This window comes from Neoarius graeffei, chromosome 28 (genome assembly GCF_027579695.1).
Source record: "Neoarius graeffei isolate fNeoGra1 chromosome 28, fNeoGra1.pri, whole genome shotgun sequence".
Taxonomy (NCBI): domain Eukaryota; kingdom Metazoa; phylum Chordata; class Actinopteri; order Siluriformes; family Ariidae; genus Neoarius; species Neoarius graeffei.
Window position 1 is genome coordinate 20,221,952 of NC_083596.1, and position 27,696 is coordinate 20,249,647.

The following is a 27,696-nucleotide window of genomic DNA, read 5'->3' on the forward strand; positions in this document are numbered from 1 at the left end:
TAACTGCCTTTTTTTGTGGTATATCAGATATATTTCATTCAGCTACTCGTCTTCAACTCATTCAATATCATGCTGGCTGAATCGAATACGTCTGATATACCATTCAACGCCAGCCAATATTATTTAAATAATCAACCGTAGACCAACCTATCATGGATTTTTTCAGCACACCCCGTCATTGTGTTCTTCCTTACTATGTTAAAGCATGATAGGCTATTACCATTCATTTTCTTTTTTTTTTTTTAAATCATGAGCCAACAGAACCGAGTTCAATTTGACTGACTTATTGGCACATTGTAAACTCTGAAATGCAATGATGTCTTTTCAATGGGCTGAGCTTCTAGAAATACTGAGGAAAAATATTTAATGATATTATTTATGTTATTGTAGATTCAATGTGAACAATACTTTTTCTTAACTTTGCCCTGTATAAGTAAATGGATGTAAATTCACGTTTTCTACTTAAGCCTAGGTCACAACCGGACGTACAATTTTTTGGCCGTGCGATTTTTGCCGTTTCCCAAATCGCTGTGTTTTTTTTGTTCGTGGAGAAAGACGCACGTTGGCCGCAAGTTTGTCTTGCAACCTGAAAAAAACGTAAGCGCCCGTAGAGTTTGTTTGACATGACAAAGAAACTCTGCGGCCGGTCTACGGCTCGAAAATCAGCACATCACACGCGCACCCTCCGTGCGTTTCTTGCACGTAGACTGGCCGTAGGAGCACATACGGCCGGTTGTGACCTAGGCTTTAGATAGTGTTGCTGTAATGGATCAGTTTCTCTGTCGATAGCTGGCTCTAATATATTCTTTCTACCAAGTGCTTGCTGTTTTTCTCTGGCAGAGGCTCGTATCCAAATAGCATCAATCTCTTGGCGGACGTTTAATGCCTCATTTACCTGATGCTGCTGGAATCATGCCGATTCATCATTTAGGTCTCTAGAGATCGATTGAAGTTGCTTTGTTGCATCTACTTTTGCCTTTTTTTTTTGGGGTGGTACATATTTCCCCAATTTGGTCTTTTTCCATTCCCACCTCTCGCTAATCACATGACAACCAAAATCCGGGGTAGGTAAAGACTAATAACTGCATTCTTCAAGACATGAGAAACCAACCAAACAGCTGCTTGTGCTACATCACAAGGCAGCGTACTGCACTCCGAGGAAACTCCAAGGCTTTCTACCCTCTTCTGCATACATAAGCTCAAAGATGCCCAGGAATGACTAGTATCCTTGTGACTGACAGGAGACAGATCATCCCATCCTGAGAGTACAGCCAATTTTGCTCTATTACAATCACAGGAAAACAGGGCGAATGCTTTTCTGTTGCACCACTCACAAGCCTCACAGCGTTCTGTGTCCACGTTATAATCTTTCAAGTGTCTTCAAGAATCACTAAAATGGTGATATTCTGTTGATGCAGTAATGCTTTCTTAGCTAGGATTATTAAGCAATGCCTTTCCCAATGACTGAAAAAAAACAACCCTTGGACATCATAACATCAGGAGCAGCCGAAAGAAGAAAAAAGTTTTTTTTAAAACGTTATTCTACTATATCGTACGAAGGTGTGGATATGCTTGAGAATAAAGTGACTGACAGCCTTAGGGACAAGCTGAACTTTGGTATTGGGAGAAAGGGGCAGGGCCGACCAAACGACTAGGTGTACGAGACGTCGACTCTCGGCTCTACCGCGCAGACTCTGGCTCCATGTAGGACCACATGGCAGAGGAATTCTGGCTTCATTTCTATAGAAATAAAGGGCATGAAGCCACACGGGCATAACGTTCCAGTCATTGGTCTTCCCTATTCCATGAGTATAAATGGAAAAGACTGAATGAACTGGTGAAATAATGATTTCATTATTGAAATAATAATAATAATGCTATTATTAAAATAACATTGTTGTTATAACAGGGCGGCACGGTGGTGTAGTGGTTAGCACTGTCGCCTCACAGCAAGAAGGTCCGGGTTCGAGCCCAGTGGCCGACGAGGGCCTCTTTGTGTGGAGTTTGCATGTTCTCCCCGTGTCCGCATGGGTTTCTTCCGGGTGCTCCGGTTTCCCCCACAGTCCAAAGACATGCAGGTTAGGTTAACTGGTGACTCTAAATTGACTGTAGGTGAGAATGAGAGTGTGAATGGTTGTTTGTCTCTATGTGTCAGCCCTGTGATGACCTGGCGACTTGACCAGGGTGTACCCCGCCTTTCGCCCGTAGTCAGCTGGGATAGGGTCCAGCTTGCCTGCGACCCTGTAGAACAGGATAAAGCGGCTAGAAATAATGAGAGGAGATGAGATAATTATTATTATTAAATCTCATCTCATTATCTCTAGCTGCTTTATCCTGTTCTACAAGGTCGCAGGCAAGCTGGAGCCTATCCCAGCTGACTACGGGTGAAAGGCGGGGTACACCCTGGACAAGTCGCCAGGTCATCACAGGGCTGACACATAGACACAGACAACCATTCACACTCACATTCACACCTACGGTCAATTTAGAGTCACCAGTTAACCTAACCTGCATGTCTTTGGGGGAAACCGGAGCACCCGGAGAAAACCCATGCAGACACGGGGAGAACATGCAAACTCTGCACAGAAAGGCCCTCACCGGCCACGGGGCTCGAACCCGTACCTTCTTGCTGTGAGGTGACGGTGCTAACCACTACACCACCGTGCCGCCCTGATTTTATAATGATAAATAATAATATTTCAACTGTACTGAAATAATGATTTCAACACTCACGAGGTACGATAATATCGATTATCGTCCCAACCCCATCCCATCTCTCTGAGGAAACCTTATGGGCGGAGCTACGAACGTGTCATGGTTGGGGGCGGGGCTGACTTCCGGGTTGGAGAAATGTAAATAGAAGGTCGAGACGAAAAATGTCGGCAGTCGTTGCTTGTTTGGCAGTCAAATGACTGGTTTTTAGGTTTCTTTCCAATTATAATATTTCCCAGGTCTAGTAATACTAATAAACTGCTCTTCGAACACACGGTGCACATTTTAATAAGGAGTTTTGACACCTTGGTGATCAGTTGATTATTTGTGATCAGAATCACTCTGGGACAGGTGTGTGTGCGCGCGTTTCTATCCCTTTACCTCCTCGCACTCGTCCCGCTGCGCGTCTCTGCTCTCCAGCATGTCACAGAACTGCTCCAGGGTGAGGGTTTCCTCCCCGCGGCCGAGTCTCTCCTCCAGCCAGCGCACCAGCGCGCTCTCATTGCGGGCGATCGCGGACTCCGACACGGTGAGAGTGGTGGTGTCGCCGGCGCGGCCCGCTGCCTCTCTCAGCCGCACCTGCTCCATCAGGGCCTCGGGCGATGGCAGGCCGGAACTCGCTCCTGCCGCGTGACTCGAGCCCCTGCCGCTGCGTCCTGAGCCGGAGACCCCTGCTGCTGCTGATCCGCTGCTCCCTCCGCCGGTCCCGGCTCCCGTGGCCCCCGCAGAGGCCGGGCCGCCTTCCGTGAAACTCGGGCTCTCCGCCTCGATGTCCTCCTCATCACCGCTCCCGGTGCCGCCGCTCTCCGCGTTCCCCATCACTGATGTCCCGGGCGCGGACTAACACACGGACACTTTATCCGTTTCAGCGCCGTGATTCAGTTCCTTTCGATATCTCTCCTCCGCTACACTGCTTTCGCTCGGTGACACTCACTACCGCATCGGATATCGGCAGCGTCACATTTATCAGCAGACTTCCGCAATCCACCGTCAGGCTCTGTGTGGAACAGCGCCCCTACAGCTTCCCTCCAGTACTACACTACTACCTCGCTTTCTCTCTCTCTCCTTCTGATTTATTGTGGGTGGTAAAAGAGAGCAACAGGACTTGCTTGAAGATTCTTGAAGACGTTTCACCTCTCATCCGAAAGGCTTCTTCAGTTCTGTCTGACTGGTAGGGAGCATCAGGTATTTATCCTCTCATGGATGAAAAGCTCATCTAAGGTGTCATTGAGTCATCCTGTTAGTGTGGGTCACTGGGGGCTGGCTGTTCACATTTATCCATGAGAGGATAAATACCTGATGCTCCCTACCAGTCAGACAGAACTGAAGAAGCCTTTCGGATGAGAGGTGAAACGTCTTCAAGCAAGTCCAGTTGCTCTCTTTTACCACCCACAGTTTACCATGACCTGGATGACTGAGAATCTTCACAGACATCTTCTGATTTATATGGCGGTTGACAACTCATCTCATCTCATTATCTCTAGCCGCTTTATCCTTCTACAGGGTCGCAGGCAAGCTGGAGCCTATCCCAGCTGACTACGGGCGAAAGGCAGGGTACACCCTGGACAAGTCGCCAGGTCATCACAGGGCTGACACATAGACACAGACAACCATTCACATTCACACCTACGGTCAATTTAGAGTCACCAGTTAACCTAACCTGCATGTCTTTGGACTGTGGGGGAAACCGGAGCACCCGGAGGAAACCCACGCGGACACGGGGAGAACATGCAAACTCCGCACAGAAAGGCCCTCGCCAGCCACGGGGCTCGAACCCGGACCTTCTTGCTGTGAGGCGACGGCGCTAACCACTACACCACCGTGCCGCCCGCGGTTGACAACTGTTTCGGTGTATTACCGCCACCGCTGGACTGGAGTGTGGAACAGGAGTTGCTTCTTATCTCGAAATTAAATCCATTTTAATAATCCTGTGTTTTTCAAAAAAGTAAACAAATAAGATAAAATTTTCCCATTACTTCTTTCTAAGATATTTCTGACATTAAAGGGTGTATTATTGGCCTCGACTTGAGCAATAAAATTCTGTCTCTCTTGATAGTATTTTTGACAATGAATAAGAACATGCTCTACAGTCTCTGGGCTTTGTGATGCACAATACTCGCAGTTACCATCAGCATGCCTACTCATAATAAAGAGAGTACTATTAAGATGGGAGTGCCCAATTCTCAGCCTGGCTAATACCACTTCCTCCTGTCTTGCATTAAGTGAACCAATAGCTCTATGTATTTCAGGCTGAATGTTAAAAAGATGCCTCCCAGAAGACCCATTCTTCCAAAGGTGCTGCCATCTCCCATGTACTCTGGCCTTAATGATGCTTTTGACTTCAGCCTTACTATACTGTATATTAGTATCTATATTGTCCCTACTTGCCGCTCTTTTGGCATATTTGTCAGCCAACTCGACCTCGCTTTCTCTCTTCTCTTTCCTTCCCTTGTATTTTGGCGGCGCGGCCCGTGTCTGCGGCGGCCTCTCCGAGCAGTAGGGCAGTACCAAAATCATCAATGCCCCTCTTCAGAGCATTTTTTAAGGATTTTCCACTAGGAGACCAACTGGTCTGGGCAATACAATCACAGGCCCCAGAGTCCATGCAGCTGCACCGCTGCGGCATATTCTGTGATGCAAAATGGTTCACCAATCACCATACAGACAAACACACTACAGTGACTACACAGCTATCAAGAGCAATTACCAAGCACAAATGTTATGTCAAAGACACTCAAAGTTACACAGTAATGACATCAGATTCTGACATCAGCCATCTCAGTAACCAAATTTTAGTTTTGTTTTTCTTAACCAACATGATCTTGTGTGTATATCTTATAACATAGGTCTTCGTTTTCCTTGTTAAATGTATATTTACATGGTACTTGGTTAATTAATTGCAACTGATTGAATCAAATGATAAGACATAACTTGGTTTAAAATTTGGTCTCCCAGTGAAGCTGGTTTGGCATTGACTAGGAGACCAAATCTGGCCACTGGGAGACCATTTGGTCTCCCAGTAACTATGTTAAAAAATGCTCTGCCCCTCTTCCCTCTTTGCTAGAGACCTACAAGCTGCGGTGTGCCCGGAGGGCTGCCAGTATCATCAGAGACCTCCATCACCTCTTTACTCTTTTGCCATCTGAGAAAAGGTATAAGAGCCTCCCCTCTAGAACCAGTAGGATGCTCAACAGTTTTTTCCCACAAGCATTGACAATAGTGAATACCTGCACTTTATTCTGGCACGGCACTGGATTTGCCCATTACATTTTGTCATTTTAACCCTATTTGTCCTTGTGTTTTTAATTGTTATTTATTGTGGATAACTTCTTTTAAGCTTAGATTACTTGTGACTTATGTGTGGTATTGACCAAGTTAGGGGGACGTTATTTCACTCTTTTGTGTACTCTAGTGCATAAGGAATGACAATAAATTAATCTTGAATCTGTTCATTACTCATGACTGTTTCTTGCACATTTTTGTTGCTCTGGACTGACATCATCTCATCTCATTATCTCTCACTGCTTTATCCTGTTCTACAGGGTCGCAGGCAAGCTGGAGCCTATCCCAGCTGACTATGGGCGTAAGGCAGGGTACACCCTGGACAAGTCGCCAGGTCATCACAGGGCTGACACATAGACACAGACAACCATTCACACTCACATTCACACCTACGGTCAATTTAGAGTCACCAGTTAATCTAACCTGCATGTCTTTGGACTGCATGGTCTTGTTACATACTCTCCTAACATATTGTTATTAACTATTTACAGGCCTCCGAGACATTCAGCCAAAGTTTTTCTGGAAGAGTTTGGTGAACTGTTGTCAGTCATTTGTTTAGAGTTTGACTGTCTTATTATATCTGGGGATTTTAACTTGCATGTAGATAATCCTGAAAACACTTATGCCAGAGAACTACTTGTACTTATTGACAACTTCAACCTAGTACAACATGTACAGGGGCCGACCCACTCTCGTGGTCATACCCTTGACCTCATTATCGCAAAGGGTCTTACTGTTTCTACTACTGTTGTTGACCTGGCCTTATCTGATCATTTCTGTGTTTTCTCTGATGTTTCTATGTCCCCCCACATTCAGAACAGCTCAACGACTATGGGTAGGAGAGTCATAAACGACAACACGTGTTCTCTTTGAGCAAGCTCTCTCTCGGATCTCAACCAAAATGTCAGACTCTGTAGACGACTTATTGGAAATTTTTTATTTAAATATGACCCAAATTATGGATGATATTGCTCCATTCAAAATCAAAAGAGTAAATGACAAGCAGAAAGCACCATGGAAACAATACCCAGCTGTTAAATTGCTAAAGAGAGAATGTAGGAAGACTGAAAGAAAATGGCGCAAATCTAAACTTCACATCCATTATCAAATCCATAAAGAGATGCTTTGTAAATATAATTATGAAATTGGTAAAGCAAGACAGTCTTTCTTCTCCAACATCATCAACAGGAATATGAACAATGCCGGTGTGCTATTTTCAACAGTAGAGAAGCTAACTAATCCCCCACCACAATTAGCACCTGAACTTCTCTCAGTTAATAAATGCAATGAGTTTGCATCCTTCTTCAAAGGTAAAATTGATAAAATATGGCAGAATATTGCTCATAATATATCTCAGTTGCAAATAACTGAAAAGCTGCAATCACCAGTGACAGACAGACAATTTCAACACAATGTCAGAATTTTGTTTGATTGATTACGAGACTCTTGAAAAAACTGCACAAAATCTCAGTTCCTCAACATCTGAATTGGACATTCTGCCCACCAACTTTTTAAGTCTGTTCTTCACCTCATAATTACAGATGTGCTTCAGATCATAAATACATCCCTAGAGACTGGCATTGTTCCTGTGTCCCTGAAAAAAGCCGTTGTAAAGCCCCTACTTAAAAAGAATAATCTGGATGCTTCAGTATTAAACAACTACAGGCCAATATCAAATCTACCATTCATCGGGAAAATCCTTGAAAAAATTGTCTTCAATCAATTAACTGCCTTCTTGATATCAAACAGCTGTTTTGATAACTTTCAGTCAGGATTTCGTGCCAATCATAGCACTGAAACAGCGCTGATTAAAGTTATAAATGACATACGTCTTAATACTGATGCAGGCAAAACATCGGTCCTGGTGTTACTGGACCTCAGTGCAGCTTTTGATACTGTTGATCACAACATACTGCTATATCGACTTGAACACTGGGTTGGGTTGACTGGTAAAGTTATCAATTGGTTAAAATCATATTTAAAAGATAGAAGCTTCTTTGTTACCATGGGAAATTGTACCTCAACATCAATGTCCTTGACCTGTGGTGTCCCCCAGGGGTCGATCCTTGGACCATTACTATTCAACCTTTATATGCTCCCACTTGGACAAATTATCAAGAACAACTCAATTTTGTATCACTGCTATGCAGATGACACCCAAATTTATTTTGCTCTGTCACCTAATGATTATGCCCCCCTTGAATGTCTCTACCAGTGTATCGACCAAATCAACAACTGGAGGTCACAAAATGTTCTTCAGTTGAACACAGATAAAACAGAAGTAATTCGATTTGGGAAAAAAGATGAAAGACTCAGGATTACCACTATTCTTGACACAAAGGGGATTAAAACAAAAGATATGGTTAAAAATCTTGGTGTTTTCACTGACAGCGAGCTAAACTTTGACAGTCACATGAAAGCAATCACTAAATCAGCATTTTATCACCTAAAAAACATTTCCAAACTAAGAGGACTTATGTCAAAAAATGATCTGGAAAAACTTATACATGCCTTCATCTCTAGTAGGGTTGATTACTGCAATGGCTTTTTCACAGGCCTGCCAAAAAAGACCATCAAATGACTTCAGGTGATTCAAAATGCAGCGGCTAGGGTTCTCACATGAACAAAAAGAACAGAGCACATTACTCCAATTCTAAGGTCCCTTCACTGGCTTCCAGTAAGCTACAGAATTGACTTTAAAGCATTGCTGCTGGTGTACAAATCTCTAAATGGTACAGGGCCCAATTACCTCTCTGATATGTTGCAGTGGCCTAACCCAATCAGATCTACCAGATCGCAGCAGCAAAATTTACTGGTAAAACCTGTTGTTAAAACAAAGTGTGGTGAAGCAGCTTTTAGCTACTATGCAGTACAGCTATGGAACCAACTGCCAGAGGACATCAAAAATGCTCCTGCTGTTGGCAGCTTCAAATCTAGACTAAAGACCAAGCTGTTTTCAGATGCTTTCTGCTAACTGATAAATAACGTCATGTCATCTTTACATGTTTTAAACTTTCTTAACTTTTACAGTCTCTGCATGTTTTAAACTTTACTTAACTTTTATTCTATTTTATTCTGCTGTTTTTTACTGAACTTTTACTTCATTTTATCATTTTATTTCTACTATTGTTTAATTCTTATTTTTTCTCTCTTCTTCCACATTTATTTTATGTAATTTTATTTTCTATTGTTTACTGTTTTGCTTTTACCTCTGTAAAGCACATTGAACTGCCACTGTGTATGAAATGTGCTATATAAATAAACTTGGCTTGCCTATTATTATTATCATAATAATAATAATACATAGGGCCAAATTACTCAATTCTGATTGGTCAATCAAGGAGGGCGTTTTTCTTTAACACGGGGCCGTATTTCTGAAATGCTATTGGTTAGTTCGTTGCTTGGTTACGGTTACAAAATGAGCAAATTTTGCCAACAAAATGGCCGACTCTGCAATGCCGCGTTTCGCTATATTTGACGAAGAAATGATAAACCAATTGAAAGCTGCAAGCGAAAATGAAAATACCAAAAATAAAAGTACGAATTTTTGCCTTTCCGTGTTTCAGAAACGCGCCGCAGAAAGACAAGTAAAGACTCTCTAGTGGCACATGAATGCTGTGAGTTAGCCAAGGTGCTATCGCAGTTTTATGCAGAAGCGAGGAAAGAAAATGGGGAAAACTACGAAACAGACTCTTAAAGTAACGCAGGCTTTTGTAAAGAAGTTCCAATAACATTTTTGTAAACCTCTTTCAAAATCCTCGCGTCGTGTCCTGATGAAAGAAACTGATTCAAACGTGCAAGACAGTCCTGCGCCCTGATTGGCTCAGAAAGCGTGAATGACAAATGTTGTCAACTTGAACGGCTTCCGAAGTATGAATTTGGCCCTGTATATTATAAACAAGTAATCGCAGGCTATGGTTCCGAGTTCAATTTCACTTGGGATTTCAAAACTTCGAAATCACTCGTAAAACTAATCCTTAATTTTACCCGGAACCGTATGATTACCTATTTATTATTGTTGTTTTAATTGAGTCCAGAGCTTTATTTAATTATTTTTAAATACATATTTTACTCCTTAATGGTTATCTACTAATTTCTACGCTTTGAACCATTTCAAAATCTCCATGTTGATTATTTACCTTTTTCAGTACCAGACATGCGCATTACGAGCAATCAAAACCCGGAAGTTCGCAGTGACGTCACCGCTGTGTTTACACTGGCTTTGTGTTTCGGGTTGCCGGTGATGCTGTTTTATTTTATTGAACTATTTTTCGTGTCTCCGTTATGTAGTGAGTGAATTAGACACAGCACGATGTTGAAATATGTTGTAGCGCTGATTTCAGTGAGTTTGGCGCTATGGAGCGGGTTTGAGCGGATAAACTTGTGGCTCTTTGACCAGGCGGAAGTGTCCCAGGACTCGAACACACTGCTGAGCCCAGAAGAGCTGTCACTGTATAACGGGAGGGAGGGCAGGAAAGGACTTTACCTCGCCATTTTAGGGCAGGTGTTTGACGTTGAAAAGGGGAAGAAGCATTACGGTCCTGATGGAGGCTATCGCTTCTTTACAGGTATTTCCCCAGCACACACCCTGATGATGATGATGAGGACACCACTAGGGGGCGTGGTCAGGATGCGGAACAAAAAGTCCAGGGGTGGAGCTGGACCTCATCCTCAATCCATGAGACAAGTAACAGCACTCTTATCAACATCATCAAGTTGTCTGAGTCAGGTGGTATTTGTTTATATTTGGAGGCTACTTTGCAAAATTTGCCAAGTCTTGTTTTTGGTGGTAATATACAAGTTCTCATCTCATTATCTGTAGCCGCTTTATCCTGTTCTACAGGGTCGCAGGCAAGCTGGAGCCTATCCCAGCTGACTACGGGCGAAAGGCGGGGTACACCCTGGACAAGTCGCCAGGTCATCACAGGGCTGACACATAGACACAGACAACCATTCACACTCACATTCACACCTACGGTCAATTTAGAGTCACCAGTTAACCTAACCTGCATGTCTTTGGACTGTGGGGGAAACCGGAGCACCCGGAGGAAACCCACGCGGACACGGGGAGAACATGCAAACTCCGCACAGAAAGGCCCTCGCCGGCCACGGGGCTCGAACCCGGACCTTCTTGCTGTGAGGCGACAGCGTTAACCACTACACCACCGTGCCGCCTAATATACAAGTTCAGATATAAATTCATAAATCTGGACTTGTTGTCATGTTTGTAGGCTGCTGTTTCATAGTTAATTATGCAGGGCAACTTTGCATATAAAATTGGTATAGAAGTATTACATCATTTAATATGCAATTATTATATCCAGAATCAGAATTACTTTATTAATCCCCGGAGGGAAATTCAAATTTGCTCCCAAGCTCCTGAATCAAAGAAGTAGTAAACATGTCTAAAAACAGAAGATAAAATCCTCTGAAAAAAGAATAAATTTAAATAAATTCAATAACTTAAGCAAAATGAAGTGATTTTATATACATATATTGCACCTGAGTTAAGGATATAGTAAACATGGTAAGACAGTGTACCACAGTTATACAGTGGCATTGTACAGCTTGACTGCAACAGGTAGGAATGATTTCCTGTGTCTATCAGTTGTGCAACGTGGAAGAATCAGCCGTTTACTGAACGTGCTCCTGTGGCTGATCAGCTCCTCATGTAGAGAGTGGGAAGGACAGTCTAAGATTGTTTTTGTTTTTTATTTTGGACAGTGTCCTCTTCTCCAACACCACTGTCAGAGAGTCCAGTTCCACGCTTACAACATGGCCGGCCTTCCTGATGATCTTATTGAATCTGTTAGTGTCCTTCACCTTCAAGCCGCTGCCCCAACAGACGACAGCGTACAGGATGGCACTGGCCACCACGGACTCATAGAACATATGCAGGATCGTTCGGCAGATGTTGAAGGATCTCAGCCATCTCAGAAAATAGAGACGGCTCTGGCCCTTTTTGTATACAGTGTCCACGTTTTTGGACCAGTCCAGTTTATTATCCAAGTACACTCCCAAGTACTTGTATTCCTCCACCACGTCCACACTGACCCCTTGGATGTTAACAGGGTTCACCGGAGCCCTGATTCTCTTCAGATCGACTACCAGTTCTTTCATCTTCGTCGCATTGAGCTGTAGGTGGTTCTTCCTGCTCCACATGACAAAGTTGTCCACCACCGTCCTGTACTCGCTCTCATCACCACTGGTAATACGTCCAACCACTGCAGAGTCATCAGAAAATTTCTGGAGTCGGCAGGTCTCTGTGCAGTAGTTGAAATCAGTGGTGGAAAGGAGAAAGGACAGTCCCTTGTGGAGCCCTGGTGTTGCTGATCACTCTGTCCAACACACAGCACTGCAAGCGCACGTACTGTGGTCTGCCAGTCACATAATCCACAATCCAGGACACCAGTGGGGCATCCACCTGCATCACTGTCAACTTCTCACCCAGGAGAGCCAGCCGGATGGTGTCAAAAGCACTGGAGAAATCAAAAAACATGATCCCCACAGTGCTGGCTGGCTTGTCCAGGTGGCCGTAGACTTTGTTGAGCAGGTATTTGATTGCATCCTCTACTCCAAGATAGGGCTGGTAGGCGAACTGAAAGGGGTCAGGAAGTGGTTGGACCATAGGTTGGATCTGCTCCAGGATGAGTCTCTCAAGGGTCTTCATGATGTGTGACGTCAATGCTACAGGCCTGTAGTCTTTTTGAGGTCACTGGGACGCGGCTTCTTCGGTACAGGGACGAGGCATGACGTCTTCCACAGCATGGGGACCCTCTGAAGACCCAGGCTCATGTTTAAGACATGCTGAAGTACTCCACTTAGCTGGAGGGCACAGGTCTTCAGGGCCCTCCAGCTATAATAATAGGTGTTATTTGTGGCACACAACCTTTTTACTCAGGTCAAAAGCAGGGTTCATACATTAGATACCCATTTAACCCTAAAAGGACCTAAACTACTGAATGGGATCAGTTAGAACCTCAGATGTAGTGTGCTGTTCAGTCTGACATAACATTTTGCTTTTAGGAGTTTGCTACTCTATCGATTCTTTATCTAAAGGTATGTTTGTTTCAAGATTGATGGGGGGGAAAAAGTGTTTAACAAGGTGACTGATTTTCTGTTGGAGTCCTATAACTCTGAGATTTGTTGCAAAAATATTTCAGCAAGTTAGTCGCTTCTTTGTGTGTCTATCTTTACGTTTGGATGCTTGTCTCAGATGTCTGCCATAATTAAGAATATAACTCTTTCTTACAAATTGTAGATAACTAGTGAACCTGTTAGTTATAGAGTTACTGAAATGTCTGATGCTTATCTGTCCATGCACTCTCCGTACAGAACAACAGACAGTCCAGCAGATACAGAGGAAACTGACATTGTTTACTTTTAAAAATAGTCCAGTGGCTGTTCTGGTCATATGTGTTACCAATAACTGCTTTTATCTTCGTGTTTTGTGTTTGAATCCTTAGGCCAAGTGTTACTACTTGATGTAGTTTGGACGGAAACTGCTAGCAGCTTAGTAATAAGTGTATCACAGAAATTTCTGAAATGAGAGATTGTGAGCTGAGTTCTGGAATGTGGATAAGCTATAAATATTCTCAAGTTCTGTAGCAATAGTGTAAAATATTTCTGGCTTTTTATGTTCATGTACTTTTAAATGTCTCATTTTAAACTTGATAATATCATGTAAATATATGATTCCTATCACAAAGTTAGTAAACGGGTAATTTAAAAAAAAAATACAGATGTTATAATGGACTTAAGTGATACGGAGATATATAATCTCATTATCTCTAGCCGCTTTATCCTTCTACAGGGTCGCAGGCAAGCTGGAGCCTATCCCAGCTGACTACGGGCGAACGGCGGGGTACACCCTGGACAAGTCGCCAGGTCATCACAGGGCTGACACATAGACAACCATTCACACTCACATTCACACCTACAGTCAATTTAGAGTCACCAGTTAACCTAAACTGCATGTCTTTGGACTGTGGGGGAAACCGGAGCACCCGGAGGAAACCCACGCGGACACGGGGAGAACATGCAAACTCCGCACAGAAAGGCCCTCGCCGGCCCCGGGGCTCGAACCCAGGACCTTCTTGCTGTGAGGCGACAGCGCTAACCACTACACCACCATGCCGCCATATATTTTTTTATAAACGTTTATACACTTGTGTTCAAAATAATAGCAGTCCAACACGACTAACCAGCTCAATCACTGTTTTTGGTGGAAATTATATTACTACATGGCAAATAATTTACCAGTAGGTGTAGTCGAGTCATAGAAAACCAACAGACCCAACATTCATGATATGCATGCTCCCGAGTCTGTGTAATCGAATAATTAAGTGAAAGGGACGTGTTCAAAAATAATAGCAGTGTGGAGTTTAATTAGTGAGATCATTCAGTCTGTGAAAAAACAGATGTCAGTCAGGTGGCCCTAATTTAAGGATGAAGCCAGCACATGTTGTACATCCATTTCTCTCTGAAAACCTGAGAAACATGGGTCGTTCCAGACATTGTTCAGAAGAACAGCGTGCTTTGATTAAAACTTTGATTGGAGAGGGGAAAACGTATACTGTAAAGAAGTGCAGAAAATGATGGGCTGCTCGGCTAAAATGATCTCCAGTGCTTTAAAATGGACAGCAAAACCAGAGAGACGTGGAAGAAAACAGAAGACTACCATTCGAATGGATCGAAGAATAGCCAGAATGGCAAAGACTCAGCCAATGATCAGCTCCAGGGTGATCAAAGACGGTCTGAAGTTACCTGTGAGTACTGTGACAATTAGAAGATGCCTGTGTGAAGCTAATCTATCGGCAAGAAGCTCCCGCAAAGTTCCACTGTTAAAAAAAAAAAAGACGTGCTGAAGAGGATACAATTTGCCAAAGAACACATCGACTGGCCTAAAGAGAAATGGAAAAACATTTTGTGGACTGATGAAAGTAAAATTGTTCTTTAAGGGTCCAAGAGCCGCAGACGGTTTTTCAGACGACCCCCAAACACTGAATTCAAGCCACAGTACACTCTGAAGACAGTGAAGCATGGTGGTGCAAGCATCATGATATGGGAATGTTTCTCTTACTGTGGTGTCGGGCCCATTTATCGCATACCAGGGATCATGGATCAGTTTGCGTATATCAAAATACTTGAGGTCGTCATGTTGCCTTATGCTGAAGAGGAAATGCCCTTGAAATGGGTGTTTCAACGAGACAACGACCCCAAACACACCAGTAAGCGAGCAGCATCAGGGTTCAAGACCAACAAAATGAAAGTCATGGAGTGGCCAGCCCAATCCCCGGACCTTAATCCGATAGAAAACTTGTGGGGTGACATCAAAAATGCTGTTTCTGAGGCAAAACCAAGAAATGCAGAGGAATTGTGGAATGTTGTCAAATCATCCTGGGCTGGAATACTGTTCACAGGTGCCAGAAGTTCTCAGAAACCGTGGTTATACAACTAAATATTAGTTTAGTGATTCACAGGAATACTAAATCCTTAAGATTTTTTCAGTTTATACAGTAAATATTTGGAGTTTGTAATGAAAAATGCAGACACTGCTATTTTTTTTGAACAGCCCAATGTTCATTTTTCTTCATTTTCTGTAAAGTAATTAAAATATTCATACATTTTTCTTCATGTTTTGATGTAGAATATAATGTGCAGTGTTCCCAATGCATGGAAATAAAAACTATTATAAGGATTTTGAGCTTTACTCACGTTTTTAAACACACTGCTATTATTTTGAACACAACTGTACATGCGATATTTAGCATTTCCTTTTTCTGGTGAAAATGGTGATTGCTGACATTACAACAAGTAAAAATCATTTGTTTGGGATGTAAATAAAGGGTTAATACTGAGAAACCAGACTTGGCAAAATTTGCAAAGTAGGTTACATTTGCTCCCTGACCTATCTCCACTTCCTTCTCGACAGCTTTTGGTTCTGCTCAGATGAGGTGGGAGGAGTCGGATCAGGTCTGACTCCACCCCCTGGATTTTTGTTTTTTTAGCAAGTAGATACAGTGGCATACAAAAGTTTGGGCACCCTTACTGAAAATGTCTGTTACTGTGAATAGTTAAGTGAGCAGAAGATGAACTGATCACCAAAAGGCATAAAGGTAAAGATGACATATTTCTTTTCAGCGTTTTCTGCAAGATTTGTGTTTTTTTTTTTTTGTACAATTGCAGAGTGAAAAAAGAAAAGGAACACCATGCGAAAGTTTGGGCACCCCAATACATTTGAGTTCTCGGGTAACTTTTACCAAGGTTCCAGACCTTAATTGGCTTATTGAGCTGTGGCTTGTTCAAATTCTTCGTTAGGAAAGGTCAGATGATGCAGATTTCAAAGCTGTATAAATTCTCCGACTCCTCAAACTTGTCCCTAAAATCAACAACCATGGCCTTCTCTAAGCAACTCCCTCGCATTCTGAATAATCAAATAATTGATGCTCACACAGCAGGAGAAGGCTACAAGAATGTAGCAAAGGGTTTTCAGGTAGCTGTTTCCTCAGATCGTAATGTTATTAAGAAATGGCAGTTAACAGAAACAGTGGAGATCAAGGTGAGGTCTGGAAGATGAAGAAAACTTTCTGAAAGAACTGCTCGTTGGATTGCTAGAAAGGCAAATAAAAACCCCTGTTTGACTGCAAAAGACCTTCAGAAAGATTTAGCAGACCCTGGAGTGGTGGTGCACTGTTCTACTATGCAGTGACACCTGAACAAATATGACCTTCATGGAAGGGTCATCAGAAGAAAACCGTTCCTGCGTCCTAGCCACAAAACTTCAGCGTCTGAAGTTTGCAAATGAATATCTGAGCAAGCCTGATGCATTTTGGAAGCACGTCCTGTGGACTGATGAAATACAACTTTTTGGCCACAATGTGCAAAGGTATGTTTGGAGAAAAAAGGGTGCTGAATTCCAGGAAAAGAACACCTCTCCAACTCTGAAGCATGGGTGTGGATCGATCATGCTTTGGGGTTGTGTTGCAGCCAGTGGCACAGGGCACATTTCATTGGTCGAGGGAAGCATGGATTCGAATAAATACAAGCAAATTCTGGAAGCAAACATCACACCATCTGTAAAAAAGTTGGAGTTAAAAAGAGGATGGGTCCTACAATAAGATGATGATCCAAAACGCACCTCAAAATCTACAATGGAAAACCTCAAGAGGCACAAGCTGAAGGTTTTGCCATGGATCTCACAGTCCCCTGATCTAAACATCATTGAAAATCTGTGGATAGATCTCAAAAGAACAGTGCATGCAAGACAGCCCAAGAAACTTGTAGAACTGGAAGCCTTTTGCAAGAACAAATGTGTGAAAATCCGCCAAGTAAGAACTGAAAGATTATTGGCTGGCTACAAAGTGTTTACAAGCTGTGATACTTGCCAATGGGGGTGTTACTAGGCACTAACTATGCAGGGTGCCCAAACTTTTGCTTCGGGCCCTTTTCCTTTTTTGTCATTTAGAAAATGTAAAAGATGAAAATAAAGAATGGTTTTTGCTTAAAATTTAAAGGGAATGAGTCATCTTTATGCCTTTTGGAGATAATTTCATCTTCAGCTTGCTTAACTGTTCACAGTAACAGCAATTTTGACCAGGGGTGCCCAAACTTTTGCATACCACTGTAGTAAAATGGGGGTAAGAACACATGCACCAACTCCTAAAGGACAAGACTGGGATTCGGTCACTGAGATTTGGGACTGCTGAGGACACACTTTTATATCATAAGGTCTGGGAATCCCTCAGCTTGAGAATTGTGTCGTTGTAGCCACATGTGTGTTTGATGTATTTTCAGGCAGAGATGCATCCAGGGCTTTTGTGACAGGCGATTTTACAGAGGCAGGGTTGACCGATGATGTCTCGGACCTGTCTCCATCTCAAATAGTGGCACTCTATGACTGGCTGGCTTTCTATCAGAAGGACTACACACCTGTAGGTAAGATAGATGGAGTTGGCAAGGAAGAAGTTTGACCAGGAAGTATTATAAAACCATGCATTTACATGTTTACTGGCACACACTGACCGCACACAGCAGTAGGTTTGGTCATGAGCTAATGTCGAAGTGGCAGCAGTACCAAACACTATAACTGAAAACCTGTTCAATATTTCTTTATCAACAGTAAACGCCTAGTCTGTAAGACTTGAGTGTGCTTTGGAGGAACTGTTTTCACTGCTTAGATGTCATTTTGTCAATTTTGACCTTTTCTGGAATTTTGTTGGGGACACCAAATGTCAGTCAGGTATGCAGTGAACACGCTTGGTAATTTATAACTGATTGGCATTGGTCAATATACGGGTCATTCCTACCATTCGGTGCCATTCCTACCATCGAGTCCCCATGACATTATATGGTGTATATTTTGTTTAAAAATATTCTAATCTTTATTTCAAAAATCACATTTTAAATGGTAAGCCCCCTTCTACCATAAAACACTATGTATAAAGGATGAATTAATTAAAAATTATTTATCTGATTTTATAGCAAATAGGCCAAATTGATGTGTCCCCATGCATGTTTGCTCAACTACAGTTACAATTATAAGCAATAAAAACTAAACAGATTCTAAATTTTTCATTATTGTAGTGTAATCTTATTTGTCAAATTTATGAATAAATTTTTTTAAATATATTTAGATTTTTAATGCTTTAAAACTTCAAAATGATTTATGTCCCTGTGCTGACTGCCCCCCCGTGTTACTCTGATGGATATCCCTTCAGAGGTTTTTTTTTTTTTTTTTTTTAAGATTTTTTTGGGGGCTTTTTTCACCTTTATTGGATAGGACAGTGTAGAGACAGGAAGTGAGTATGGAGAGACGGGGAGGGATCGGGAAATGACCTCAGGTTGGACTCGAACCCAGGTCCCCGGATTTATGGTATGGCGCCTTATCCACCTGAGCCACGACGCCCCATCCCTTCAGAGATTTTTGGAGGGAAATCTTCTACAAGAGGGCGACATGGTGGTGTAGTGGTTAGTGCTGTCACCTCACAGCAAGAAGGTCCGGGTTCAAGCCCCGTGGCTGGCGAGGGCCTTTCTGTGTGGAGTTTGCATGTTCTCCCCGTGTCTGCGTGGGTTTCCTCCGGGTGCTCCGGTTTCCCCCACAGTCCAAAGACATGCAGGTTAGGTTAACTGGTGACTCTAAATTGACCGTAGGTGTGAATGTGAGTGTGAATGGTTGTCTGTGTCTGTGTCAGCCCTGTGATGACCTGGCGACTTGTCCAGGGTGTACCCCGCCTTTCGCCCGTAGTCAGCTGGGATAGGTTCCAGCTTGCCTGCGGCCCTGTAGAACAGGATAAAGCGGCTAGAGATAATGAGATGAGATGTTGTAATGTCCACCCTGTTACCCTCTTTTTTAATATATAAATAAATAAAAATTGAATATTTTGTTTGACTTTGTGGTCACTAACGCAGTGAATCAATTGAAAAACTCAAATCACTTAAAAATGGGGCACAATTCCATTGAACATTCTTTTTATTGCAAAAGAAATGTGTTGAAACTACATTTTGCCTTAAAACAGACCGTTACTTTTTTCAAGATAATGCTTATTTATGAATATTTTTAAAATACTTTTACTGAGCAAATAAGGGACATTTTTGATCTTAGAAAATGTAAATATCACAATGACTGTGCATTCAGAACACCTATTAATAAAGATGAAAGTGTCCTGTAACAGGGTGAACATTTGGCCCATGTTGTCTCATCTCATTATCTCTAGCCGCTTTATCCTGTCCCACAGGGTCGCAGGCAAGCTGGAGCCTATCCCAGCTGACTACGGGCGAAAGGCGGGGTACACCCTGGACAAGTCACCAGGTCATCACAGGGCTGACACATAGACACAGACAACCATTCACACTCACATTCACACCTACGGTCAATTTAGAGTCACCAGTTAACCTAACCTGCATGTCTTTGGACTGTGGGGGAAACCGGAGCACCCGGAGGAAACCCACGCGGACACGGGGAGAACATGCAAACTCCACACAGAAAGGCCCTTGTCGGCCCCGGGGCTCGAACCCGGACCTTCTTGCTGTGAGGCGACAGCGCTAACCACTATGCCGCCCGGCCCATGTTGTATGCCAAGAATTTGGTCAAAATTATTATAATTCAATATCCTGAGCTTGACCAATATTATTTCCTTGTGGTTTAAAAAGCCCTCCTTCAGATGAAATAACTTTGCGAGAATTTAACTTTTTTTTTTTTTTTTAAAGGAAGTCACAACACTGAAATGGCACCGAATTGTAAGAATGACCCATACACACCATTGTTCATAAAACTTTTGTAAATCTGGCAGGAGTTTTTAGTTCAGTTTTCCCTACAAAAACATCTACACACACTAATAAATGAGGCACATTGTTTCCTCTAGTCCATGCCTAATATCTATTTGCTCCCCAGGTAAGTTAATTGGTCGATTCTACAGCGCGAGCGGAAATCCAACAGCTGTCCTGCAGCAGACGGAGGCCACTTTGGCTCAGGGCTTGAAGCTGAAAGCCCAAGCTGAGAAAGAGAACGAGCTTTATCCAGCCTGTAACTCTGAATGGAGCTCTGACAGAGGAGGACGTGTTTGGTGCTCCGATAAAAGGTACCTCCGATACACAGCTACACCATACAGCCAGGTCCAAACTACCGAGAACTGTTTTTATGCCTCCGCCACTAGATGGTGAAGCATTACTGTATGTTTTCCGTGATTCTCAACATCGGAAGAACAAGTGGTCAATTGTATGTAAGATTTCTATGGAATTATCATCATAACCAGCAGATTAGATTTTGGAATTGATCCAAACGAGGGTCAAGGTCAGATGTCTGAAATGGTTTTTCTTCAATAGCTTCTTTCCTGATTGAAGTATATTTAAGGGTATTTCAGAATGACTAGACTGGATTGCTTGTTAAAATTCACAAACCACTTGCGAAAACGGATTGATACCAGAAAGGGCAAAATTCTTAAAACACCAAAAGTTCCATACTGCTGCTTTAATTTTGTCAGACTGCAATCTGTGTTGTCTCTTTTCCAGCGGTGGAGTGCACAGAGACTGGGCTGGTGTTCCCAGAATGCTCTTCTCACCTGGGTCGGGCCACACACGCTGCGTGTGCGTACAACTGGACAATCCTACGCACTCGAACAACCCAAATCTCCAGGAGTACAAAGACTGTCTAGCTCAGGCGGAGTCATGTCTCCTTAGCCAGGACTGAGCTTTGAGATTTTTTTTAGCTTGTTATTAGTAACATTTTATTTTAGTCAATCGAATCAGGTTTGAGTGGTCTTGGAATGGACAACCAGACAGGACACAGGATTTAAAAAGGTGCTATGTGTAAGATTTTTCTCTTAAAAAAAAAAGTCAGGGTTTGTTTCCATTATCAGTCATTAAAAGTCTGTGGCTTTGGAAATTTAACCAAAACTCAAACTAGTAGTTTATTGTAGAAGCCTGTGTGTGTGTGTTCTGGTTCAACCCACCTTCTCTCCTCCCTTACTGCCACATTTATTTTTTTCAAGCTCTGTGATGTGTGAGAAGTTAGTTTAAGGCTGTTTGCTGATTTCATAAATGTAGTTCTCCCTAGAACAGTTACACACCATCCACTTTATTAGGAACACCTGTTCGTCTGTTTCTTTTATCGGCCAATCCCAGGGCAGAAGCACAACGCTTAATCTCATGCAGAGACAGATCAAGCATTTGAGTTAACATTCACATCAAATGTCAGAATGAGGAAAAATGTGATCATGGTGACTTTAACCATAGGTGTTGTAGCCTAACTGCTTGTTTGGGTTGCGTTCTGAAACGCTCTTCTGCTCACCAAGGATGTAAAGAGTGGTTATTTGAGTGACCGTAGCCTTCCTGTCAGCTTAAACCACGTCTGGAGGTTTCACTGACCTCTCTCAACAACAATGCCCATGCAGAACTGCCGCTTACTGGATGTTCTAGAGACGGAGCTGGGATTTTCACACGCAGTCATTTCTGAAACACTCTGGCATCAACAAACATCATGCCAGTATAATTAAGAACAGTGTGGTGTGACAAGTTATGCTTCATTCAACTAAAGGTCATAACGCCGACGGGACGGGGGACAACCCTCTCAACTCCTTTTTTTCCTCAGTTATTTCTGAGGTCAGAAAACGTAAGTTACCCCCTTCCTTTCACGTTAAAGAAAACATCTTACAAAAATCTTCACAATATCAGCTTTTTTTTTTTAAATATAAACACAACCATTTTTACTTCACTGATTATGTAGACTGTCTGCCATACAAGTCCATGTTGCTATAGCAACGATGTCATTAACAAGAGCTTTGAACTGATTTGCCTTGCACCACAAAATGTAGTGCAACAATTTAGTGTGCTGATGCTGGGCAGCTACTCCAAGGCATTGTAAAATAACGTTATATCAAACATTTCTACATAATGTAAAAATTCTTTTGATTCGAATCATTTTAATATTCGGCTGATATTTAGTGATTAATATGTTCAGTTATATAATTGAACTAACTGACATTCCCGTAAAAAGCAGGAAGTCCCTCTTTCCGTTTGTAAACAGCTCAGAAAAGTCAATACAACTTGCTTTAATTGATTTTTTTTAATCATCTGATGACCTTAATGTAAAGTTGTCCTCCCTTTCTTCAAAAGGATACTAAAGGAAACGACAGGCTAGATATCTGAGCATACAGATACAATATAATGTGCATAAGAGATCAGACAGAGGCAAAGAGCACAACCTGCGTTTAAGTACAAAAACAGTTGTAGTGGTCAAAAATAGTATACAATTAGCTGTACAATTGAACAGAACCTAGAACAGACTCTCAAACCTTGAAATGTCACATTCTCCTTTTGTATGATCAGGGAAGAGAAGGGGGAAAAAAAAATCCAGTATGATAAAGTGCAGCTGTTTAGCTTTTCAGAAGAAAGAGTTTAAGGAAAGATAAATGTGGTCAACTTAATGTAACATCAGGCAAATGAATATTTAAAAAAAAAAAAAACCCACACACACACACCACACCATGATTTACCAAAATTCAGTAATGTGCCATCGATTAAATGGAATGTATGCTTTGGTGATCAGAATAATTAGAACAGTGCTAAAATGATAAACGTGCATATGCATAGCAGAGAAAATCATCATACTTCTACACCTATAACCTCAGTTTACTTTTTTTGTTCTTTTCAGAAAATGACACTTTGTTCAGCTGTGAATGTTTCATGAATATAAAAAAAAAAAAAAAAAGTGTTAATGGAAGAATAAAAAGTGCATTTAATATGCAGATTCCTCACTCATTAATGATCATGAACCTATGCACGACAAGGATTAAATAACAGAAGACAAAGTAAAAACTGTATCCTTTACTGAAATGTGCTTGACGTCGAGTTAACCTTGGGTTTTGTTATTTTGAGGCCTTCAGGGTGACCATTCCCTCTGTCGCCCCTTAATAGGTGCAAGAAAAGAGTAAAGGTTCATAAACGCTCCTTGTTTTAGACTCAACAAAAAGCAGCACTCGGGCCAACGTGATTAAGGCTTTAAACCCTCTTGAGAGGAACGGTTCAAAACGGTCAATATCCAATGGTGGACAATTCTTCATTCAGATTCCATCGTCCTTCATATTCAATGCTCTTGAATAAAAATCTACACGCGTTTTATGCCAAGATGACGGATGTTGACCTTAACGCATCTCAATTTCTAGAGATCTAGTCATTCCCTCTACAGCTTCCCTCATTATTATTATTATTTTAAAAACAGGCCTGGCACTTACAACACCTACAAGGTCTACTTCAACAGCATTCTGCTATTTCAGAGGTTCTTAACTCCAGTCGAGCAGACCCTGGACAGTCTCAAGTCTTCCATATTCGCAAAACACCTGGCTCAGGTCATTAAAGGAAAAAACTTCACCCGTTTACAATAAAATATCCGTCAGGTGCTTAGAGATTTGTTAGTTAGTGCTGTATTTTCGTTATTCCTGGAGACAGTCAAAGTTCCAGAATGCAATACAGCTACTTGATGCACTATATGTGCCGAGTTACACCAGAGACTGAGCTCAGCTTGTTCTCAATGGCGCCATCATTAAACTCATTTAAGCACAGATGAGAAGGTAAGAGAGCGGGACAAACTAAAGGACTAAAGAAATGAGGTCCCTCTGGTGTAACTATCAAAGTATTCAAACAGTATTGTGAGTAATAGAGGGAACCAGAAACCAAGTGAAAAAACAGTCCACCATGTTGATTTTAAGCTCAACCCAAGAAGTCAATCCTAAAATATATAATCTGCACAACTGAAGATGGAATATTTGTCATCAATACGCAATAGATGTCGGTCAGGGTGGATTTTTCCTTAAATAATTCGCCAAGCAGTTGGATCAGGTGCGTCAAAGAACACAGGGTCCTCGAGATGAGAGTTAAGAATTCCTGCACTACTTTAATTCTGATCCTTAATTAGATGTTGGTACTAGAACATACATACATACACTTGTTTTGTTCAAAAGTCTCTGTAGTAGTAGTACAAAGTGTGGTCCGTACATTTAGTCCATTCTTATTCCTTCCTCCTCTCCCTCTCCACATTTTCAACCACCGTGGTTCAGTTTAGTTTAGTGTGCGTGTTATCCATGCCCTGCTAGTGTGTTAGGAAACTCCACCCAAAGTTAGCACGTCAAAGCAAATGTCACACACACGGACTGGCTTGTTCAGGTCGAATTTGATGATGGGGATCTCCTTGATGGAGCACTTGTGGCAGAGCAAGCGGCCACAGTGGCGGCTAAGAGAGAAGAAAAAAAAAAATTATATATATTATACATCTCGAATTGGTTTAGAGGGACAGATGTAATTTCCAAGAGGTACAAGTATTGCTAAAAAGACATTCCAAGTACATACCAGTGATGCTTTCTTGTAGTGACTCCAAACTTGGCAGCACATTCGTAACAGTTGGAGCCATCGCACCAGGGGGGCTCTTTGGACAGCATATCTTCATCAGACAAGATGATAAAAAATAAAATCTGATTTGAAGCATAATGACCTTGGAATATCCAAATGCATGAAAATGAACACATTCTAAATATACAAGACGTTGGGGCGTTAGTCAGCAGACATTAGGCTTTAGTTCAACAGTAAATGTTAAACGCATGGATCTTATACCTAGAAGGCGGAAGAGGAGCTGCTTAGTGGCCACTTGATAGTTGAAGATGTTTATGCCCTGATTGTTGTTGACGCCCAGACGAGCTCCAGCCCTCACGATGGCACGACAGAGATTAGCATTTCCCTTCATGTAGGCCAACAGAAGAACTAAAAGAGACGTATATCAAATGAATATTCACGGCACATTCCGCCTGCCTGAGCAATAGACACAAGTACCTCGTTTCATTTTCAAATAATAATAATAATAATAAAAGCTAAGTGTTTAAAGAGCAGATCCAGTTGTTTGTGTGTTATCTTGTTCTGTGCTCAAAACAACTGCATCATTTCATGGATTAAAAAAAAAAAAAAAAAACCCTTCCAGTGAGCAGCAGCTCTCTAGGCAGAAGTCAGAGGAAAATGGCCAGACTGGTGTCAGTCAACAGTACCTCATAACTACTTTTTACAACCATGGTGAGCAGAAAAGCATCTCAATGTACAAAAACACCAAATCCTAAAAGGCTACAACACCAAATAAAAATCAATAACCAAACACACACTGCGTTCCAGTACCATCAACCAAGAACAGGAATCTGAGGCTACACTGGGAACAGGCTCACTGAAACTGGACAGTAAGATATACATTTCTCCAATCTTCACTTTCCCACTTTTTGAAAGTATGTGAATAAAATAAGCCCTCTCCCTGACTGTCCTCAAGGCCAATCCTTGGCTATATTTCTAAAATGTTAGTAACAATGCATTGGTGGTGTTTAAAATGAAGAAATAATAATGGAGGAAAAAAAAAAAAAAACCTAACAGTTTAAGTGCATGTTTTTGAGACATTTTAATGAAAGTCAGTCGAATTGCTCTTTAATATACATTTTAAAAAGGTGACCTCTGTTCCACAAGTTGATCCAGTTCCCGGAGGTCATCATGAAATGTCTACAATATGCTTTGGTTAAAATACCACAAGGACAAAAGCACCACAGCTCCCTTCTCACGCTGTCTAAACAGCCCTGTTTAGAACAGCTGATCCGAGTGCCTGTTCCTTTCCATCATAATGAGCCACTGCTCCCCCGCTCTGGCCAATCAGGTAGCACTTTATTCATCACATGCACACTTCAAGCACAGCGAAATTCATCCTCTGCATTTAACCCATCTGAAGCAGTGAACACACACCCAGAGCAGTGAGCAGCCCAGAGTGCCCAGGGGGCAGTCAGGGGTCAGGTACCTTGCTCAAGGGCACCTCAGCCCAAGGCCGCCCCACATCAACCTAACTGCATGTCTTTGGGGAAACCGGAGCACCCAGAGGAAACCCACGGGGAGAACATGCAAACTCCACACAGAAAGGCCTTCGCCGGCCGCTGGGTTCGAACCCGGAACCTTCTTGCTGTGAGGCGACCGTGCTAACCACTACGCCACCGTGCCGCCCCCTAACCCAGAACTGTCTCATCGCTTGTTTACTACAATGCATTATGGGTGATACCCAGGGTCAGCGCCACCATATTGTTTACTTTCGCCTTTGTTCGACACCGCATTGTTCTGTCTAACCGGTTTTAACCGTCCCTAAAGTGAATTGCTGTGTACCTTACTGTGTCTCCACAACAAAGAGAACACCTCATTTGAGCTTTTATCAGCTGCCAGTAAAGAAAGAAAGAAAGAAAGAAAGAAATGGATAAAGTTTAATTCACGACAAAAACCTTCAAACTGAATCGAAATGGACAAGAGTTTGTAGCTTACATTTCTCTGGTGGGAAAAAGACAGACTTTATGACCCAGCAATAATTTCCATGGTCTGCGGAATGGGCTTCAGTTATAGAAGATAACAATCGACGCTGTTCATCGTCTGAAACTAGCGAGATTCCAAAGCCTGTAAAACAAAAGCAGCGTTCTTCGGCCTTTGTCTCTCGACGTGCCGAAGCACTCGGCAGCCGAACGAGCCTGTCAGACTGATAAAACTCCCAAACCACGAAGGTTCTCTTTCAGGTATGGATAAGGTTCAGTGTACCTCGCTAGCAGCATTTATTGAAGCAAATATATTTATACTGAACATAACAGCAGATCAGCAGGTTTCCAAAGTTTGGGGTGTGTGTGTGTGTGTGTGTGTGTGTGTGTGTGTGTGTGTGTGTGTGTGTGTGTGTGTAATTTTCCGATAATGTTTTATTTAATTAATTGCTCATTTATCACTCAAACTGTTCTTCGCCCACGAATTCCCTGCAAGAGCGCTGCTCTGTAGCAGTTTCTGATATTCAGACAGATTTGTTTTCTCAATAAAAGTTTAGCTGGTGCAATATACATGTCCTCAGAAATAAGGGCGGCACGGTGGCGTAGTGGTTAGCACCGTTGCCTCACAGCAAGAAGATCCTGGGTTCGAGCCCAGCGGCCGACGGGGGCCTTTCCATGTGGAGTTTGCATGTTCTTCCCATGTCTGAACTGTGGGAGGGAACCCACATAAAAGACATGCAGTTAGGTGTAACATGGGGCACTTCAACCCAAGAATGGCACGGACGCAGCGGCTTTGTTCTCCTAAGAACTAAATTTCGTTGTACATTTGTGCAGCGACAATAAAGGCTTTCTATTCTACTCTAGAAGTCATTCTGAGATCTGATGTACAGTGTGGTAGACT

The 27,696-nt window shown here is 42.3% G+C and overlaps 3 protein-coding genes across 4 annotated transcripts in view; 1 reads left to right on the top strand and 2 right to left on the bottom strand.

Moving 5' to 3' along the window:
- The window catches only part of zzef1 (zinc finger, ZZ-type with EF hand domain 1), a 173,338-nt gene extending 169,655 nt beyond the window's left edge, over nt 1–3,683 (bottom strand). For both annotated transcript variants that reach the window (XM_060912546.1, XM_060912545.1), the window contains exon 1: nt 3,094–3,683. In XM_060912546.1, coding sequence (XP_060768529.1) covers nt 3,094–3,531 — 438 coding nt within the window. In that variant the 5' untranslated portion in view covers nt 3,532–3,683. The remainder of the gene's footprint in view (nt 1–3,093) is intronic.
- A 6,513-nt stretch (nt 3,684–10,196) lies between these two features.
- LOC132875589 (neuferricin) lies at nt 10,197–27,434 on the top strand. Its single transcript, XM_060912475.1, has 4 exons — nt 10,197–10,562; nt 17,791–17,931; nt 20,387–20,573; nt 21,004–27,434. The coding sequence occupies exons 1-4, from the start codon at nt 10,307–10,309 to the stop codon at nt 21,179–21,181; spliced, it is 762 nt and encodes a 253-aa protein (XP_060768458.1). The 5' UTR covers nt 10,197–10,306; the 3' UTR covers nt 21,182–27,434.
- ankfy1 (ankyrin repeat and FYVE domain containing 1) overlaps nt 22,541–27,696 on the bottom strand; it is a 36,032-nt gene continuing 30,876 nt past the window's right edge. Inside the window, exons 23-25 of the mRNA XM_060912474.1 lie at nt 25,096–25,242; nt 24,835–24,925; nt 22,541–24,718 (exon numbers count right to left, since the gene is read on the bottom strand). Coding sequence (XP_060768457.1) covers nt 24,586–24,718; nt 24,835–24,925; nt 25,096–25,242 — 371 coding nt within the window. The 3' untranslated portion in view covers nt 22,541–24,585. The remainder of the gene's footprint in view (nt 24,719–24,834; nt 24,926–25,095; nt 25,243–27,696) is intronic.